Below are 20,574 nucleotides of genomic sequence, written 5' to 3' on the forward strand. Positions count from 1 at the left end.
AACCTCGACAAGATCAGTCTCGTTAGGAATTAACAGCAACACTTCACTTTGCTTTAAAAGCAGCTGCTCTTTTGTCACACATTGCTGCTACTGCTGCTAGTATTTATGGATGCAAACACTGGTTCTTAGAAATCAGCACATTTGCACAAGTGAGAGTACCAAGTGTCATTAATTTATGAGTCTGGGTAAGGGGTTTTAAGGCACTAGTACCAAGAGATTTAGAAAGCTACATTAGTGTTGCTGCCACTGCCCTTCTTTCTGCTATAAAATAAAATATTGAACTGATACACCTAAAAGGGTCTACATTTTCACTACAAGGAGGGAATATATTGTGAGCTTTCTGTGTGAACACTGATCTTCCAACCAATCTGACACTTAATCCATTAGACCAGAAATTTCAACATAATGAGCGAAACTCTTCAATTAGGCTTCCATCTTGCAGACATACAAATGCTTCATTTTGCACTCCCATAGTCCCCCAGCTCCAATTATTGTCACATATTAAGATGTGTACCATAGCACAGAGGTTTTAGCTATTCCTTTTAGGTTCCAATTTAATCACAAGTAATAGTGAACACAGCAGTAATACTGAATCACAGTTGCAGCTCTGAGACAACTATACACTAAATCTGCCATAACTGGCAGCCTCCACTGAGCAACACTTTGCTCCTTATAGAGTAACATCCTGTGGATTAGCACCCAGATAATATATGCCTATTTTATATTAGAGCCTGATTGCTCTAATCAAGAACCTGTAGTTAAATTACATTCTGTGCAAAAATTACATACAGTACTCCTGTCCTGCCCAGCTCTCTCATTAGGTGGAGGTGGAAACAAAGAAAACTAAGACAGCATTGGCAAGGATGGGTAAGATGGGGGAAAGAATGCCATGATGGTTTGGGTGATTTAACAGGGGATGTGCACAAATATGCAGGGACAAATGAGTAAAGCTATCCATCAGTGATATCCATTAATGCTCTTTTCATATGATTTTTGCATTGAGGTTGGGAAACTCTTCAAGAGTTTTTTTTTTTGCTTTGTAGACTATAGCATCTCATACAATTCTGTAAACAATCTGTGATAGTTTAAAAATTAAACTCCTTCAGTCTATTGTAGGAGAGGATCTTTTGGTGGATTCTGAGGAGAGAAAGTTAGGAGAGTGTTAAAAGTAGTTGATTTCTATATAGGTGTCTACAACTGGCCTCTCTTCCTCCACCAACCTCCAGCAAGCAGGGATAATGGAGTAGAACATAGTTACTTACTAAGTTCTCATTTGACCTCTTGGAAAAACGTAATGTATAATTTGAATTATTTTTTAATATAAAAAAGCTCTTAGGTGTGTATATTTATTTATTCCTTTCTGCTGATGGCTTAGTGACCTTGCAATATGGCAAGGCCCCCCAGGAGGGCTACATGTCACAGAAACTGGAGCTGAAACACCCTGCTCATTGGGCAGAGAGACAAAATCAGAAAAGTTGCAAAATAGTTGGCAGTGACTCCACTGGGGAAGGGTGGGGACAAAATAGCACAGGAGTATTTTCCGATTAAAACTGAGATTTTTTTAATTACTATTTTTAAAGTTTTACTTCTTGATGTAATAAATAGAATGAACTTACTCCCTCCATGGCAACAGGTCCAAGTAAGGCACAGAGTATTTTTTGAAGGTGGACATATAGAAAGCTTCTTAAAAAATAATAATATTCTAGGAATCAGCTTTTGACAATTCAGCAAGATTTTATGTTTATTGACATTTAAGGTATGTTTTACACAGCCAAATTATTCATATGTGAATTAGTGTTTCAAGAATAAAATGATCATATGAAAGACAGACATATAAACAGGCAGAAAGGTGGGAAGATGTTTGATTCTTCAAAGGACTTTGTATGATCTGCTTTCCTCCACAATATCAGTGCCTGGACTGGAGATCAGTGCAGTCCCCTCTCCCTGCTCACACTGACACACTCCTGCACCCAGGGCCCAGCAGCTCACCCACAGCTGAGCTCCTGACAAACAGGGCTGTGCCATTTTGTCATCTCCAAGTGACAGCTTGTGGTGAGCAGCTTTGCCATCAAACTCTCTCACCAGACTTCATACATGTAGGATTTCTCAGGAAAACATGGTTAGATTTCTCATTGCTTGCTTGTAGAGCTTCTGCTCCAGCACCAAAGCTTCTGTTCCTGGCTGAAGAGAAATTGAGCTCTCAGTTATCAGAGGGATTAGAAAGAGTACTGAAAGAATAAGAATACTGTACCCATCTCATCTACCTCATATGCTTTGCAGCTGATGGCAACCATCCAGCACATCAAAAGTTGGCTCTGAAAAAAAACCCCACCACATTCTGATACCTCTTAAATCACCCCTTTATGGGATGAGCATTAGAAAAGTGCAATTTTTGCATCATTTATGCTTTTTTTTTTTTTTGTTAATGATGTTTGAAGAAGATCCCTTTTTTCTATTAACTTTACAATAAATGTATGCCAGAAGCAGAAATATCTGATAGCACTCTTTTTAAAATCCACCCTGTCAAGCACACACTGCCCAGAATAAGATGTGGCTGTAGCATCTATCAGTCAGTCCCCTGGCAACAAAGTGTCCTTGGGAAAACACATCACCGTGTATCCAGCTGAGCCTAGCAGGATGCAGAGACCCGTGCAATTTGTGACATTGCTGTAAGATCTACCAGCTGTGGATGGACCCAAGTTTCTTGACTCATTCCCTTCATAGACATTTTGAATGGTTTATTAGACAAAGCTTCCCTTGTTATGACAGTGCTGATTTCCTCATCTTTTCAGTAAATTTACCATCTCACGTCCTGCATGTGTGACCTGGTGGGGAAAGGTGGTCTTATATTTGACCTACACAGCTACTTCATCCATCTAGAGCAAAGTATGCCTAAATACTTACTGAAGGAAAAACATGGGAAAACCAGCAATGGATAATTTTGTCAATTTAAAATATTTTTTAAAAGTTGCTCTGTAATATTTTCAACTTCTGCACAAGAGTGAACTTCTCTTGATGCTAAGTTAGATACTTTTATCTACTGTATCAAAATCATTTAATTTCTGCCTTGATGAAAAGCAAGCAGTAAAAAAGTATCACTTTGTCACAACTGGATAAAGGAAAAGTAAGTGAGGGATAACAAGCAGAACTTATCCTCTCTATTCTAGAAACATATATAATGCTAATTATAAGTAATTTAACTAATGGATTAGTTCAAAATGAGAGAAAGCTGTTGTATCCTTCACCTTACCTCTACCACATTTCACACCAGCCAACACCTGAATGGCAGACATCATAGAAGGGATGTCAGAAATTAAAAAATAATCTCCTGGGGCAGTGGATTTTTAAAAGTAAACATCTACCGTTAATCTGACACTTCTCACAAGCCTCATGTTAACTGCTCAATGCCAGAAGGTTGCTCTCCATTCTCAGTAAACCAGAGATTGGAACAGGTCAGTGGAGAGCAGTGCTGAACACAGGGCTGGCAGCTGGAAGGTTGTGCTGTTCCTGTACCCCAAGAGGAGCAAGGGCAGGGTGGCTCTCCCACATTTGGTAGCCAGGCACCAAAAGGGCTGGGCCCGTGGCAACTACCAAAATGGCATTGGGAGCTGTGAAACTTGTCCAGATTGCTCCTTTAGAGCTAAACCACAAACTGAACTCTAGTGACAGCAAATCTGAATTATCTAACCTCAGCAACATTGCTCAGGGGTGAAGTCAAACAAAACAAAGGCTTTGCCAGACCCTAAAGGACAAGAATTTTAATTATATTCACACAGGGAATGTTAGCGTTCAGAAACACATAATCACAAGAATGATCATATGTAGGTGCTTTTATTGAAGAGCTCTGGGTGTCAGGGGCTACCAACCCAAATCTGACTCTGCCATGGGTTCGGGATGAACATGTTTTTATATTCTATCGTTATATAACTTTCATGTTCATTATTAAACTTATATTGTTCTATTGTATACATAGATTTCAGCCAAGCATGGCTCCTCGTGGCCCCCCTTAAATTTATAAGATAGTTTCTCATGATTCTTCTTATGATTATACAATAATTATATTTAATTACTAAACAAACATCACATCTAACAATTATATCATTTATCATACTGCTTACACAGGTGCAATGATCTGGCAAAACACAAAGCCTAACATTTTCAGAGTCTATCTTTAACATTTTCCAGGGCCCCACTATCAGGAACACATAAAACATATTTTAAACCAGGTCTTTGCCTTATACGTGTTGCTGGCCCAGGCCTATTTACTATAGAGCTACTGAGAAGGTTGCTCTTGTCCGTACTCCAGCACTGCAATCATTTCAAGCCACCTCTGCAGCAGTTCCATTCCACTTCAGTCATGCACAAGACCACTTGCTCTGAGCACCTGAACCAAGTGTGGGCTGGTTCTTTATTTAACTCTATGAAATATTGTTGTAAGTTGTGGTCTGAGCCTGGAACGATCTGGGGACCCCAGCTGTTCATCGCAGGGCAGAGGCCGTACAAAAGCTCACGTTTGGACTCCCAGCTCTGCCAGCTGCAGCCTCCCGTGCTTTTTAACACGTCGATGCAGCAGCCGATGGCACCTCACCGGAACCTGAGCACAAAGGCAAAACAGGTCCTGCGTTAGGGGGACCCGTGGCGGGGAAGAGCCGGCCGGGAGGGGTTTGGTCCGCACTGCAAGGGCTCGCTCGGACAGTGAGAGCCTCGGCACCTGCCTCCCTGGCCGGGCGCGCTCCGCCGCCGCCGGGACACCGCGCCCTTCGCGCCCCGGCCTCGGCTGCCGGGCTGGGGGGGGAGGCAGGGCGCTGCCGGGCCGGTGCGGATGCCGGTGCCGGTCCCCGGGGTGAGCCCCGGCGGCGGGCGGTGCTGCCGGCGGGGCTGCGCGGGGCGGGCGCGGGCGGCGCCGCTCGCCGAGGCCCGGCCCCTCAGCGCAGCCCGGCTCGGCGGCGCCGGCCGCTCCCCCGGCCCGGGCTCTTTGTCGGCGCGAGCCGGCGGGGGTCGGCAGCGCCATGTCCTCCCCCAAGAATGGCTTCTACCGGCAGGAGATCACCAAGACCCTGTGGGAAGTGCGGGACCGCTACCGGGACCTGCAGCCGGTGGGGTCCGGCGCCTACGGAGCCGTGTGGTGAGCGGGGCGGCGGGGGCGGGTGGCGGGGGCGGCGGCCTCTGTCCCGGCCCGGGGGATGCAGCCGGGGCCAGCCCTCTGGCGCGTTGCTCCGTGCCAACTTTTCCCGGTTGTTGTCCGGACCCAGGCTGGCCCCGCCCGGTGCCGCCGGCCCCGCGGGTGCAGAGGGGCGGCCCCGCTGTTCACCTGGCCGCCCCGGGCCGGGCTGCTCGGCCGGGGGAATCCGACCCGGGCGCCTTCCGTCCCTGGAGCGAGCAGAGCCCGGAGCGCTGCCCCAGCCCTGCCCGGGAGCGCTGCCCGCCGCTGCCGAGCCCGGCCCGCGGCACCCCGGAGCGGCAGCGTCCCTGAAGCCCGGGGTGTTTTAGCGGTTGGGGCGGGCCCCTCGGTTTGGCTCTGCGTTGGTGGTGGGCTTGGGTGTTTAGTGGGATTTTTTTGTCTTATTTTTAGTTCGGGAATTTTTTTTTTTCCCACTCCGCAGATGTTCCTCTTTAAAGCTTTTGATAACTGTCTACAATTCATCACAGAGCCTGGCAGGCTTTTAAAGGAACGAAGTGAGATGGCTGCTGGCAGAGATGCTCTGGGGCGGTGGTCTCCCCCCGAGGGCCCGGCAGCGTGGGGCAGGATGCAGCCGCTGGGGTTTGCAGACTTGCTTCGGTCCTTGCTCACCGAACTCTTTCTTTTCCCTTAAAGCTCAGCTGTCGATGGAAGAAGTGGTACCAAAGTGGCCATTAAGAAATTGTACCGCCCGTTTCAGTCTGAACTCTTTGCCAAACGAGCTTACCGAGAGCTGCGTCTCCTGAAACACATGAAGCATGAAAACGTGAGTTGAGTCATTAGCTCAAAACCACAGCTTAGGCGCTCTAAATAAAAAAAAATGTATGTATATTTGGACAAGGCAGATGTGTAGCTGAATGGAATTCTGAAATCTTTCAGCCTGTTTTTTTGTCTGCCTGTCCTACAAACATCAGTTCACACAAACTAGAATATCCTGTGGGAAACACCACTTAATTTCCATGTAGGAAAAATTGGGTGGGGAAGGTTAGGACCACAGTGCAATTTGCTCAGTGCTAGTGAGAGGGATTAAAGACCAGAAATTACAGACTCCATTGCTATGTTCCTGTGAGTTGCAGGAGAATACAGAGCACAGGCCTGTGGGTCTTAGGTGCCAGCATCTTTTTTTTTGTTTGTTTGTTTTTGGGGTTTTTTTTGTTTCCCTGAGCTTGCATGAAGATGCACACATGCATATCTTTGAGGAGGGGTTAGCATTTTTCTCCATTTTTATTGTTCATGAAGCATTTGAACCTTTCAGGCTGATATTAATGGGAAACAGAAAAAGTCCACAAATGACTAAACAAATTGCTTTACAGTGAAGCAGAGAATAAGGTAATAGAACTCTGCACATGATTCCCATATAATGTGAAAGAACAGCTGTAGAAAGAAGTGTTGAAAGTGTGATTGAGAGAAAGATTCATGGTCCCAATACTGTTTAGGAGTTCAGGAAAAAATAAAGAAGAAGTTTGTGCAAAACAAGTTGTTATGGAGACTTAAAGCATGGATACCAGGTGAGAAGAGTCCCAGGGTGGGCTTGGAGGGTTACAGTAGTATTTTTAAGTGCTGTTCATGAAGAATGCATATGGGAAAAAACATCTTATCATTTGGAGGGAGTTGTTAAAATTATGCAAAAGAGCATAGTTTAAAATGTTAATTGATGTGGAAGATTAGAGTATACCTCCATTCAGAGGACCTTCACAAAAAAACTGAGAGATCAAAAGCAAGGATGAGAGAAAGTGGTAATAACAATAATTAGTCATTGCCATTTAACGTTATAATAATAATATTGTGAGTACCAACTAGGTTTGTTTGAAGAATAATTTGTGGGCTATCCTGACAGTCCAGAAGGAAAAAGAACTTTTTCTAGGCTTAAGAAACTGTCTACTTTTTTAATCTAAATCTTTTAGTCTGATTACTTCAAAGTAACTGCCTCATAACCACTGCTGCATATGTTTAAGAGTTAATGTTTGCAGGAAACTTCTGTGTATGGTCTTTAATACTCTCAGCGTTTTCTTTACTGAACATTTGGGAGCAGAGCAGCCTGTGCAGTTGCCAAGCTCCTAACTGTGTCCAGAATTTTGAGATTATTTTTCTTCCATTTCCCAGAATAATCTGTTGGGTAGCATTTTCCAGTCATAGCAGGTTTTATGCAGTGTAAGCCCTTTGGAACAATACTCTAGAACTCCACTGTGGGCTCAGTTTGGTAATTAAAGAGTCCAGAGGAAAATGCTCACTGGGGAACCTGAGCACAATCTGTACAAGTTACAAATCAATATATATGAAGGAAGGGAATGATTTACAATCTTAGGAAACAGTTTGGGCCGCAGAAAGAAGCAGTTTATGTACTAAGGAAAACTTTTAACATGAATTGTTAAAATCATCTATTCATTAGAGAACAAAGACTGAATAAATGATGCTGCAGGGGTTGGAAGCAGAAACTGACTGTTCCAGCCATCTGTGATGAGACTGACATGGCAGTGCAGCCATCAAGACAATTCCTATCTGCCACCCCAGACTCACTCCCTTTTGTCAGTCATGTTGGCCATGGTGAATTAGAAGCAGCAGCAATGCCTTTAGGATTTTCAGTTCTTGAGCTGATCTCAAAGGTACTCCTTTAGCTGCTTCACCCATCCAAAATTAAACTAGAATGGCAGTATTGCTCCTCATCATGATTTTCAGCCTGACCCCTTGGACCCACAACCATTCTGTCAAAGAGCTTCTTTTTGCATATTTCATAGAAACATAGAACCACAGAATGGCTTGCATTGAAAAGGATATGAAAAATCATCTAGTTCCAACCCTTCTGCAGTGGGCAGGGACACCTTTCACTAAACCAGGTTGCTCAAAACCCCATCCAATCTGACCTTGAACGCTTCCAGGGATGGGATGTCCACAACTTCTCTGGGCAACCTGTTCCAGAGTCTCACCACCCTCTCAGGAAACACTTTCTTCTGTTTCTTTTATAGTTAAAATTGCATCCAAATCAAAAATTACCTGTTTTTATTTCAAAATTACTTCTGTGACCACAGGGAATTTGATGTTGGCTTTTATGGAAAGCGTGATGTTTTATTTGTTTCACTCTGATTACCTCTCAGTGGACCATCTCTGCCCCTCAGAGAGTTTTCAGGGAATTCTTGTGTTAAGCATGCAGCAATACATTATCACAGTTTATTTAACCTTATGCTGTATTCAGAATGATGGAAGAAATTATAATGGTCTGACACATTGTGTTAAAAATAGCAGCTCTGATCTTCCATTAAGATAGCAGAAGATCCCATTAAACCTGTGTTTCATGGATATAATTCATCAGCATGTCAGTGAAGAAAAATGGAGGAAAACTACTGCTTAATACCCTAGACGACCTCCATTATATCCCCTTTGAGGAATATGCTCAAATTTTTTATGCAGAATGGTTGTAGGATGACCAGAAGTCCTGCAAAAGCAAATACAGGAGTAATTATACCAAATTTTATTGGATTTGTATTTTACTTTGTAGGGACGCTAAGTCACAGGTCAATTTGCTTATCTATTTAGGCATTTTCAGGAGGAGGTGGCTGGTTGCACCATCTTTCATTAGACCTTTGCTCTCCCTAAAGTCTCTCAAGTAAATGTAGTGAGGCATATTTCTGTATAGACCATGTAGTGAGGAATGTTCCTGTGTAAACCATGCAGACTTGATCACATGGGGCTTCTCATCAGCCCTTTGCAAACAAATCCAAAGGAGTGTTGAGAGCCAAGGGACAGAGGCTGTGAAGGGGATGAGACTTTTCTGTGAGAGGTAAATCAGTCTTTATTGGCGCTGGTATGCTTTTTTTTTTTTTTTTTGGGTAGGCCTTTTAATTTGAGAGGGCGCAGGATGTTTCCCAAACTTCATAAGCTGTTTCTACTACCAAAAAAGCAGTCTAACACTGATAAATTCCTAAGACATTTCCAGAAAGAAAAGTTTGTTTCCAGTGGGAGAAGCTGCTGGATCACTCTGTAGCTGTATAAATAGCTGGCATGTGGAAGGGCATGGTAGGGAAATGAGGAAAAACCACAGCTAAGGCAGAATGAAGAAAGCTCTTCTTGGGGCTGTTTTTCTCCTTCATTTAATCATGCTAGTTTGTAGTATTCCTCCCCATACAGCCTTACCAGCTCTTGATTATTTCTTTCACATCTGCTGAATCTTGTACAGAGGAACAGTCTTTTTACCTTTAGGAAATATTTTTCAGTAGTGCTGCTTCTGTTCCATGTTTCTGTCCATTTTGAGTTCATTTGAATTGAGGACCTTTAAAATTTACCTATTATGGCTCTGGCTTAAAACCAAAAGCAGTGAAAATATGGCCAGTGTGCTAACTTTGCCCTGGCTTTAGCTCTCAAACATTTGCATAGCTCTGTATTTGTGTATTCTTCTGCAGTTAATGGTGATGTCTGTGTATGCAGAGTGAAACCCAGACAAGTGGAGGTGCAGAACCTTTAGTTTCTTTTGGCAAATAACTCAGATTTTCTTGCATGTTTGGATTGTGATACCTTGATACTGCTTTTGTTGAAACAAGTGCACAGTTGTTTGCAGTGCTCCAGCCCTGGTGCTCTCCTCACCTCCAGTTTGTTAAGAGAAATTTTCAAGCAGGAGTGCAGAATAGCTGGCAAGGGGACATGGCACTGGAGAGAGGAAGAGAAGAGCAATGGCTTATGCTGATGGCTCGTGTCAGAGCAGAGTGTGGATTTTATCAGTGTGGTGTTTGTACATGTGTATCTACCTGTGTGTACATATATTCACCTATATTGAATTCTGACACAGTTCTGCCAGTTAGTCTGAATGTGTTTCTGGAGTAACATTTCTGACAAATGCCCATTAAACATTTCATGGGTCAGTTAATATTCTACAGATGTTTTCCCTTCCTGGAAACTCTGTATGTAAGAGGCCAATGCAGTATTTGTTTAAAGGTACTCTGTATTATGCTCTCATTCATTGCTCAGGGTGGAAATTATTCTCTGGTGTATTCCCACATCTGAAGACCAGTGTGTGTTTTACATTACAAGAAGCATGTAGCTTTTTTTCCCCCTTTGGAAGGAACTGGATATCCAACAGACACCAAATTATCTGTCTCTCTACAATTATATTTCTGAGGATGATCCACTTTGGTTGGCTGCTTTTTAATTCTGTTTTCTTTTTTATTTAAAAAAATGTTGAGCTTTTTATTTTCACCTACAGAGTGTCAACCAGGGAAGGAATTAGTTCCAGAGAAAATAGTTAGTCACACTGTGTTCTTGCCTGAGAAAAATCTTAAATCTTTTTTTTTAAGATTTTTTGCAGTCACCTTTTGCAGTTCATCTAGCTTGACATGAGCAGTAGAAAGCAGCAGCATCTGCAATGTACAAAATCAGACCAACAAGGGAGTTGTAGATGAGTGATGCCTTAATGCATGAGAGTGTGCTCACTGTGTTAGAGGAGGTTTCCTGCAGCAAGTCCTGCAGGACTTCACCAGCTAGAAACTCACATTCTTTGGGTACATATATGCCAGTAAAGTGCATATATTTCCTATCTGGCAATGGCAAATCTCCGTATTGGTCCTTATGAAAACAAAAACACAGTTATAACTGGACAGTTCATTGCTGTCAAAAATCTGAAAGGGAGAAACACTCCTGCCTTTCTGCAGGCTGAAGGGTTAGCACATCTAGGGAGCTAGATGTGGACACTGGACACTAACAGGACACTGGATTAATTTTATTTTGGTACTCAGAAGTCAACAAATCAGCATAGGGATATCTGTTGTCTTTCTGCCTATTTTCCTAACTTGACTAATAGGTGCTTTATGTAGGCTGGGCTTCAGCTGATAGCCATTTATTGACACCCAGCCTTGGGTACTGATAAAGCAGGCTGATGAGCTTATTCCATGAAATGAAAATAAGAAAAGCTGCACTGAAACCCAAACTTTCTCTTTTGATTGCCACCCAATCTAGAGATGAAGATGAGTCTGTCTGCAGGATTTGAATCTGTCCAGTGTTACATATGAGTCTTTTGAAGGAAGAGTGTGGTGATGCCCATGGGTATAGCTTGTGAGTGCCAATGTGCTGGCAGGAGAAAAGAAAGAGGTATCCAGGTGTCCCTCATCTCTGTGAGGGAGAAAGGTGACTGTGGTACAAGCCTTGGCATGAATAGTAAAGATTTTTAAAAGACTGAGAGTTTTTAGTGTAGTAAAAGGATGCCCATGATGAGAACAGCACAGGAACGTGAAGTTAATCCTGCAGAAAATTTATTGTGACATAATATGTAGTTCAGCAAGGCTCTCTCTTAAGAAATGTACTTACATGTTTAGCCTGAATGCTAAAACCACTCAACTTCACTGTGTTTTCATGCATAACATCTGCAAGAGAAAGCAGCACTTAGTGTATGAGACACATAACCTACATTACTTATTAATTTATACTAGATTCTTTTGATGTACTGCTGCTTACATCAGAAGCTGTCTTTTACAGAAATGAAATGGGTCAGTCCTTGAATAGAAGTAATCCAATGCAAAGTACAGGGGAAGGCAGAGGTAAGGAGCTATTCACCATTGTGCTCTGCTGTTGGAATAGTGTTTGGAAAAGAAGGCAGCTGAGAAGGGAAGGGCAGAAACCACCATACTAGTGTGAACGTGTTGTTTATTTGTTAACAACAGTAAAGTTGGTGAGTGTGGTCAGGGGACACACACAGTAGGGTTAAGAAAGGCTGGAGATGCTGCTACCCACTCCCCAATGGCTTCAGAGTAAATATATTGGGGTGAAAGCATACCTTTGGAAAACAAGTTAGACCAGTAGATGGGTAGTTTTGTGGGTTTGCACTTCAGGAAGATGCAGCATCACTCTTATGAAGACAGGCTGGGAAGGTTGTTCTGCCTGGAGAAGAGAAGGCTCTGGAGGTACCTTAGAGCAGCTTTCCAGTACACAAAGAGGGCTACAAGAGAGATGGAGAGGAGCTTTTTATAAGTGCTTTTTATAAAACAGGACAAAGAACAATAGTTTAAACTGAAAGAGGGTAGATTTAGATTGGACATAAGGAAGAAATTCTTCACTTTGAGAGTCATGAGGCACTGGCACAGGGTGTTCAGAAAAGGTGTGAGTGCTTCATCCCTGGAAGTGTCCAGGGCTGGGTTGGATGGATCTTTGGGCAACCTGATCTGGTGGAAAGTGTCCCTGCCCATGGTAGGGGTTTAGAACTACATGAGCTTAAAGGTCCCTTCCAAGCCAAACCAATCTGTAATTCTGTGGAAGTGATGCAGTATTACACCCTGTCCTTGAGATAAAAGCTATTAAAGTACTTCAGTGCAGGCTGAGGAAATCTAGGTTATTTTTCAGTCAAATGTACAGTAGATACATTCTTTGTGGGAGAAATTACCTCTTGGCAAGTTAGTTGGGGTAAAAATAAGACCCTGAAAAGGCAGCACTGCTGCTGATTTCCACAGATTCTTTTCATTGCCATTGCAGAGCGTACTGGATTCATTCCTCAGCTGAGCTTCTAACTCTGATAGTGTCAGTAATTGTGGTGATTAACACCAAAATACATTTATAGAAGGTTTCACAGATATCTCTGGTACATTTCATATAGTCAACACTATGAAAAAATAAATTATTCTTGTGATTGTTTATGGTGGCTTACTTTAGTGCTGGAACATCATACAGTTTTTTACAAATACTGTCTTTAATTGAGAGGTTTCAAACAGAAACAGGATTTTCCATCATATTATAAAGGAGGAAGTTGACTACACTTTATCTGTTTCTTTTCCTTTTTGTGAACAAGTAGCTGGAGTTGTATCTTCCTCGAAGGATTTATTTTATCACATATTTCCTTGTGCTTAATATAGCTGCAAAAACCTCTGGCCTAAATGGAAATATGAATGACTCTGCTCCAGTACAGGAAAATAATCCCAAACCACAACTATTAAATAAAAATCACAGAGGAAAAGGAAATGGGTCCTTCACTTTATTTTAAAATTGATTCACTATTAGTATGTCTTACCATTTTGGACACTAACATGGATTTCAGGATTTTTAGAAAACCTGGTTTGTAAAGCAAGAGAAGTATTGTGAAATCCTTGGCATATTTAAAGAGTTTTCTGGTTCATTATTTAAAATTCCCTTCTTTGGGAGCTGGTAGCATTGGTCTTGGTGGCTTCATTCCCTAGAGGATTTGCAGCAATGATAGGTTTGTTTCTGTAAGTTTGTAGCCTTTCCTCAGCAATAATACACATCAGGCAGCATTAAGTACCAGGAGCTCTGTGTACTCAAATGGATACACATTAGAATGTTAGTGAACTTCATTAGTGTGTTTTGGGGCTGGTCTGTTCTGCATGGAAACATGTTCTTCATGCTCCTGTGTTTCACAGGGGGTGCCTGATAATGCCTTGGTGCACAGATGCATGTGATAGAGCAGCCACATTATTTCATCCTCCTCTGTGTCCCTTCTTTTCATTGTGGTGTCCCAGTGTCTTTCACTGCTACATTCAGATGTGGTGGGATTTATTTTCTTATGCTTCTTGCTTAGGTGTATGAGGGCATGGAAATACTTGCTAAGAAGAACAAGCAAGACTTTTGAGAACATGGAGCTTAATAAGGGAAGATGCATATTAAATGAGATTACTGCTAAAACGTTAACTTCCTTCTTCATATATGTACATCTGAAGAGAGCACACAACTTTTCTGGTTGTGTTTGCATACACACACTGCCTTAGGAAATGTCTGTAGGGCTGCATTATGCTCCACTGTTGCGAAATATGTCTTTGTAATCCCGTCCTCCTCCTTTCTCTCTCTACCTCCACAGAGAAAAGAAAAACCTTATGTAAAACTGTCATAAAAAAGAAAATTCTTATTGTAATGTTAGCACTAGTGGTATTACTTCAAATAATAACCACATCCTCTGTGGGCTTAATTATTATTTTATAGTAGTTATTCTTCTTTAATTAGTTTCATATAACAGTCCCAAGTAAATATTATTAGTGACTTTTTTTCAAAAATATATGTGGCTACAGAGAAAGGGAGTTATAATTTTCTGCCTTCATCTTTATTAGTTTTTCTATCTTCTTCATCATTTTGACAATATCCAGTCTAACTGTAATGTGGAAAGACTAAAAATGTGTGCAATAAGGATTTCATCATGGTTGGGCATTTAAAGCTTTAAATAAAGGAAGGTGTCCTTTTCTTGCATTTCCCCCCTGCATTTCTGCTCATGCTTCTCTTTATTTTTACTTTTTTAAGAAGATGTCTGATTTGGATGACAGTTCTTGGTGTATGACCTAATGTCTGTATGGCCACAAAGATAGGGTTGAACAAGGTTATAAAGCTTATTAGTCTTTTAGCTTGCTTCTGGCAAAGTCCTGCATAGCCTCATGTTGCTAAGAGCATGTCCTGGTTTGGGGCAAATTTGGTAGAGAATCTCCAAGGGGGCCCCTCCAGAAAGCAAACCCACACGGCCCCTCCCCCCAGCCGGTTTGGGAAGGATTCCTCGGAGAGGAGTGGAAAGAACCTGTTTATGGAACAGGCACAGCACCCCCAGCACACAGAATGAACAATACCGGATGACACCACTCTGACAAAGATGACAAATTCAGAAAGTCTCTCTGGGGGTGGTCGCTCTGTTCTCAGTCCCTCTGGCGCTGGGGCAGCTGCTGCAGCCACAGGGTGCAAACTCTCAGTGTTCCCAGGTCCCAGTCCAGAGCAGGTTCGAGATGGTGCAAAAACGGAAAGGAGAAACAGTCCAGGAAGAAATTTGGACTGTTTAGCTAACCTAGCTAATGAGCAGGAGCAAAAGCAAGCAGAAGCAAAGCAGAAGCAAGAGTGAGAGGGAGAGAGCAAAGCAAAAAGCCAAAGCAAAAAAGCAAAAGCAGCACTAAGTACTGCCCGTCTCTGTGTCCCACCAGGCTGATAAGAAAACCCAAACAAAGCTTTCACTCTTCAGAGCGAGTCTCAAAGGCACAGAACATAATAGCCAGCATAAACAGAACACATGAATGGGGATACAAGCATCATAATGTCACCCTAGGATAGAGCAGCAAAGTTGTGGGTTCAGTCCCCACACAGGCCATTTCACCTAAGAGTTGTACTCAGTGATCTGTGTGGGTTCCTTCCAGCTCAGAATATTTTGTGATTCTGTGACATAGCAACCTGCACCTGGGAAACACCACAAGCACTCTGAGGCTTGGGAGTCTTCCTCTGAACAGACAGAAATGGTCATGAATTAGCAGCAGAGGTAGAAAAGAAGCAGCTCTAAAAGCCTGTGTTATTTAGGCACTGCCTGGATTATGCAGCATCTAAAATCTGGCTTTAGATCACTGCAGCTACTTCTTTTTGAGCATTGAGTTCTGTGTATTTAATTTTCTGGTGTTCAGTGGTCTTGAAAGACGCATTGATATTTAGTGTAGTGCACCCAGTCAGTTTGTGTAGTTCTCCCAAAACCTATACTAATAGGAAAAGCTGTGGTGGAAAATGCATTTTACTAGATTATTATTTGTCTGTTCAGTGATAGCATGCTTTTGCTTAACAAAAAAAACACTCTTTGGAGAACCTGAGGTATAAGCCATAGTAAATCATATAAAGTTCTTGCTAATTTTTTCTCAATACAAACAGTTTCATTCTGATTTCTTCATTGTACTTCCAGGAAGCTATTGTAGTCTATGTACCTAAATTACCCTGTTACTGAAATTGGAAGATGTTTAAAGTGCACTTCATTGATAGGCAGCAGGCCCAGCTAGGTGGAGAGCACTTACAAGTGCTTCATATTATAGACTGATTTTTCTGGTTTATTTTCAGCATGTCAGTATTTAAAGTGATAAAATACTGTCTCCTCTTAACATAAAATTGTTAGCCTCTGAACTTTTAGTTCCAGTAGGTATTTCTTATATTTTTTTGTCACAGGGTAAAACTGTCATCTGAGTTATAAAATCTAACACATAACAAATCCTGTCACTACTTTAGGTATTCTTTCTGCCATGTTTATGCCTGTAGCTAATGTCTCAATATGTTTTGGATTATATTTTTTCACTTATTAGGTGATTTAGGCTTTATTGTGTCAAATCAGCCGTTAATTTTTTTCTACTTTTTTCTTTTTTTTTTTTTTTTTTAGGTCATTGGAATTTTGGATGTGTTCACACCAGATGTAACACTGGAGAAGTTTAATGACTTGTAAGTTAAAATTTGTTTATTTATGGAGCAGAGCATTGTTGCATGTGCGGGATGAAAGGTTGTTGCTTTTTAAATAGAGAATTTCAAAATTGTTGCTTCATGGACTTTTCTTCCTGAGTTTCATCTTAATGTAACTCTTACATGCAGCTTTGGTGGGCTGGAGTTCTCAGATTGTCATTGGAACCAGTTTCCTGTCTTTCAGCCCTTAATAAATGGCAGTTTAGTGAATTCCCTAATCCAGCTTACAAATAGTGATTTCTTACCCTAAGGCCCAGTTTGCTCAAATGGTAGGACAATTCTTAACTCAATCCAGTAGGCTGGATGAAAGTTACCCCCACTATGTGGCATATCTCAGTGGGATCCATCCAAATTCAAGGATCAGTTAAAAGTGCTTGTTCTGCTGAATTTTTTGGTGTTTATCTGCATTGTGGTCTGTTGTGTCCCATTATTTTTTCCCCAGTCAGGGTCCAAACAGCACCTGATACAGGTTGTTTCTGCCACATCTCCCTTACCTTTGGTGGCATCTCAAACACAAGGTGTTTAACATATCTGCTGTTTTACTTGTTTACTGCTACAATTCTGCTGAATTAGAGTTGCTAGAGACACAGTGCCCAGAAATCCTTTAGGGTTTAATGTAGGTTTCTTGTGTTAGTAGAACTGTTCTGGATTTCATCTAGTGTATCTATGTTTCCTAAACAACCTTGTGTATTTATATGTTAACAAAGAAAGCTATCTACAGAAAAACGTACAAAATGAAGTACAGAAAACATGGAGCATGTGTTCATATTGATTGTTGAGCCAAAATAAATGTTGTCCATATTGTCTATTGTGCTAGCATTTTACACAACATATGTAATAGAGTGCACATGTACATGATGAGCATTGAAGCACTGTGTTTTAAATGAGACCCTAAAATCATCCTCCAGATTTTGCTAGTTCTGTGGCTGTGCTGCTCAGTCATGACTGTGAGATACATTGCCTTGCATGAATGTCTTAGTTTTTTTTTTTTCAAAGCTGTCTTTGAAATATGATGAGGCTTTGGTTAGTTTCTTTCTAAGCTAGTTCTGATAACTAGCAAATTTCCATAAATAGTGATAAAACTGGGCAATACCTCTTTAAGACAATCAGATAAAAACAGATAGGCTTGGAGGGTGGGAGGATGAATTGTTTGGTAAATGGAATGATCTATAATTAAATATTGTAATTGAACTATAACATACAATAATGCTTTACATAACAAAGTTAATCAAGTTAATCTGTTTGGTTTTCTTTCTATTTTTTTTTTGTTTGTTTTCTTTTAAGCTACCTCGTCATGCCATTTATGGGAACAGACTTGAGTAAGATAATGAAGCATGAGAAATTAACTGAAGATCGAATCCAGTTCCTGGTATATCAGATGTTGAAAGGCTTAAAGGTTTGCCAGTTGTACTACTATTTTGATTTCACAGTCTTTTTTCCCAGTAAACTGTTATGGAGAACTATAAGTACTTATAATTTAATAGCAGGATAAAATTTATCTCACCTAGTATAGTAAAAATTATATACTAAATTAAAATCATTATATTAATTTATTATAGAAAGTATAATTTTACAGCTGAAGAATCCTGTCTCTCTCAGTTTCTTGTCTTACATAAGGTGTTCCAGTCCCATAGTCATGATCATTAAGCTTCACTGGCTTTGCTTCAGTATCTCTCTTTAACTGAGAAGCCCATAGCTGAGCACAGCACTCCATGTGTGTCTCTTGAGAGCTGAGAAAAGGTTAAGGATCATCTTCATGGTGCTGGCAATCCTCTGCCCAATGCATGAGGCTTTTGGTTGTCTTTGGTGCAAGGGCACAGGTCCTTTTCTGCCAAGCTGGTCAATCTCCAGCCTTGTCTGGTGCATGGCATTATTCCCTCCCAGGATTTTGTGAACTTTGGTGGGTTCCTGTCAGCCCATTTCCTTAGCCTGTGGAGGTCTCACTAAATGGCAGCACAATCATCTGGTGTGTTAACATTATTATCAGTTCTGCATCATTTGCTGAGTTGCTGAGGGAGCCCTCTGTCTCATCATCCAGGTCAGTAATGAAAATGATAAACAGATCTGACTTCAGATAATGAAAATGATAAACAGATCTGACTTAGTACCATCCCTAAGGGGGACACTGCTGGTGATGGGCCTCCAGCTGGACTTCCTGCCACTGATCACAGCTGTTTGATCAAAGTTCAGTCAACGTTGATCCAGGCAGCTCAGTCACTGTCCATTAATCTTGCTCCTACTTCCACTGTCTCTCAGGGTGTTATGAGAGCTTCAAAAGCCTTACAAGAGACAAGGTAAACAACACTGTCTGCCCTCCTGTCATGCACCAGTCCAGTTGTCTTATCATAGAGGGCTAGCAGGCTGTCAAGCATGATTTTCTTCTGTAAATCCATGTTGATTACTGCCAATCAGTTCTTTGTCCTTGTAATTTTTGGAAATGGTTTCCAGAATTACTTGCTTATCACATTCCCAGGGAGTGAGGTGCAGCTGACTGATCTTCTTTGATCCTCTTCTTCAATACCCTTTTGAAGACATGAGCAATATTTGCTTTCTTGCAATCATAAGGAACATCTCCTGATCACCATGACCTTTCACATACTTTTAAGTGGACTCCTGATGACATTGGCCAGCTTCTCTTAGAATTCATGAGTGCATCCCATCAGGGTATTTGTTTAAATGTTAAATTTGTGTTTGTTCAGATATTCCTTGTTTGATCCTCCACCATTGAGGGTTAAGTCTTCCTTGGTCCTTCCTTTTCCAGCAGTTTCAGGGACCTGTGATTCAGCAAATACTACCAGTAATGATGGATTAAAAAAAGGCATTGAGTACCTTGGCTTTTTCATGCCCCTGGTGCAATTGGCTGTATTCTCCCTAGTTTTGTTTTTGCTCCCAGTTTACATGTAGAAGTCCTTCCTTTTGACCTTTGTGTCTCTTACCATATTCAGGACAAGAGGGCTTTGCCTTTCCAGATTCCATCTCTGCACACTTGGGCAGTATCTCCACATTCCTGCAGGGTGATCTGACTCTGCTTCTATCTCATGTATGCTTTTTTATGTTTTGGTTTCCCTAGGAGTTCTTGTCTCCTGTCACCTTTCCTTGATCTTGACTTAACTAGTGTCTGTTTATTGTGTGCTGATGTTTTACACTGTGAAGATAGAAAAACACTCATAAAAGACTGTAATGGCCCATGCAGATTTGTCTCGTTTTGAACTGTGTAGGAAGGCTTCATCTTGAAGCTCTTCCAGTAAGTCTTGGGAAGAATAATGATTTTGATATATCATTTTCTTAAATAAAAAGTATAACCAAATGCCATGTATAAGTTAGTTGTTGGTCTTGTTCATGATTTTCTTTGTCTTTTCACATAGTAAGCCTGACTGTTAATCCTCCATTCCTTCTCAGAAATAATGTTTATATTCATCTTTATTTTATCTCTTAGATACTGTACTATGTGGACTGCAGAGCTTACAGCTATAGCAAATAATGTAAAAACATAATCTTGAATTTTACTAACTCTCACAAGAATGATTCTAAATGTATTAGCTGCCATATACTTTGCGTGTGTTTCTTCCTCATCTTTTGCTAAATACTGTTTAATTTTGCTACTCCTTTTTTGTGCTGTTTGGCTTTTAAAAATTTGACTGAGCATATTGAAGTTCATGGTCTTATAACACAAAAAGAAGATATTCCTTAAGCTCACTGGTTTTATCTATAACCTATGTTAATACGATGTGAAAATGATTCTTGGTCCATATTAGTACTACAGTTCTTAAATTACTGTGTTTACTTTTTGGGTATACTACTTTTTTCTTTTGATGACACAATTCCAAGAAAAGAAAACCCTTGACCTAGGTCTCAGGTTTTATCCAGGCTCTCCTGCAGTAAAGGCTGTTGAATTCTCTTTGCTGCTCTGGAGACATAAGGAGGCTATGGAATGGCACTGTCTTAAATTGTGTGTCATTCCTTGGCTGCTGCTGGCACTGTACAGTTTTGGTTTAATGGTCCTGTAACCACACAATGTATGGACAGAACTTTCCTCTGTGCTTGTACAGATAAGTGAAGTCAGTGTAGGGGTTTGCTTGTGCAGTGGAAATATAGACCTGATTTTGATACAGGAATGTCTGGCACTTCCATCAGGATGTGGATTCATCCAGATCTATACTTGCATTGCCAAACACTATTAAAAATAATTAAATAGCAGCACAGCAGGTGCTGTGCCTGGACAATGACATCAGGAACAGCAT

At 41.3% G+C, this 20,574-nt stretch overlaps 1 protein-coding gene across 3 annotated transcripts in view; it reads left to right on the forward strand.

The window, feature by feature from the left end:
* The first annotated feature begins 4,920 nt into the window (after positions 1-4,920).
* Positions 4,921-20,574, forward strand: part of MAPK12 (mitogen-activated protein kinase 12) — a 33,867-nt gene continuing 18,213 nt past the window's right edge. For 2 of the 3 annotated variants that reach the window (XM_054631729.2, XM_077179034.1), the window contains exons 1-4: positions 4,921-5,125; positions 5,816-5,945; positions 16,257-16,315; positions 17,618-17,729. In XM_054631729.2, the coding sequence (XP_054487704.1) occupies positions 5,010-5,125; positions 5,816-5,945; positions 16,257-16,315; positions 17,618-17,729 (417 nt within the window). In that variant the 5' untranslated portion in view covers positions 4,921-5,009. The remainder of the gene's footprint in view (positions 5,126-5,815; positions 5,946-16,256; positions 16,316-17,617; positions 17,730-20,574) is intronic. The other variant, XM_077179035.1, reaches the window with a different exon arrangement.

Source organism: Agelaius phoeniceus, chromosome 5 (assembly GCF_051311805.1).
Source record: "Agelaius phoeniceus isolate bAgePho1 chromosome 5, bAgePho1.hap1, whole genome shotgun sequence".
NCBI lineage: Eukaryota > Metazoa > Chordata > Aves > Passeriformes > Icteridae > Agelaius > Agelaius phoeniceus.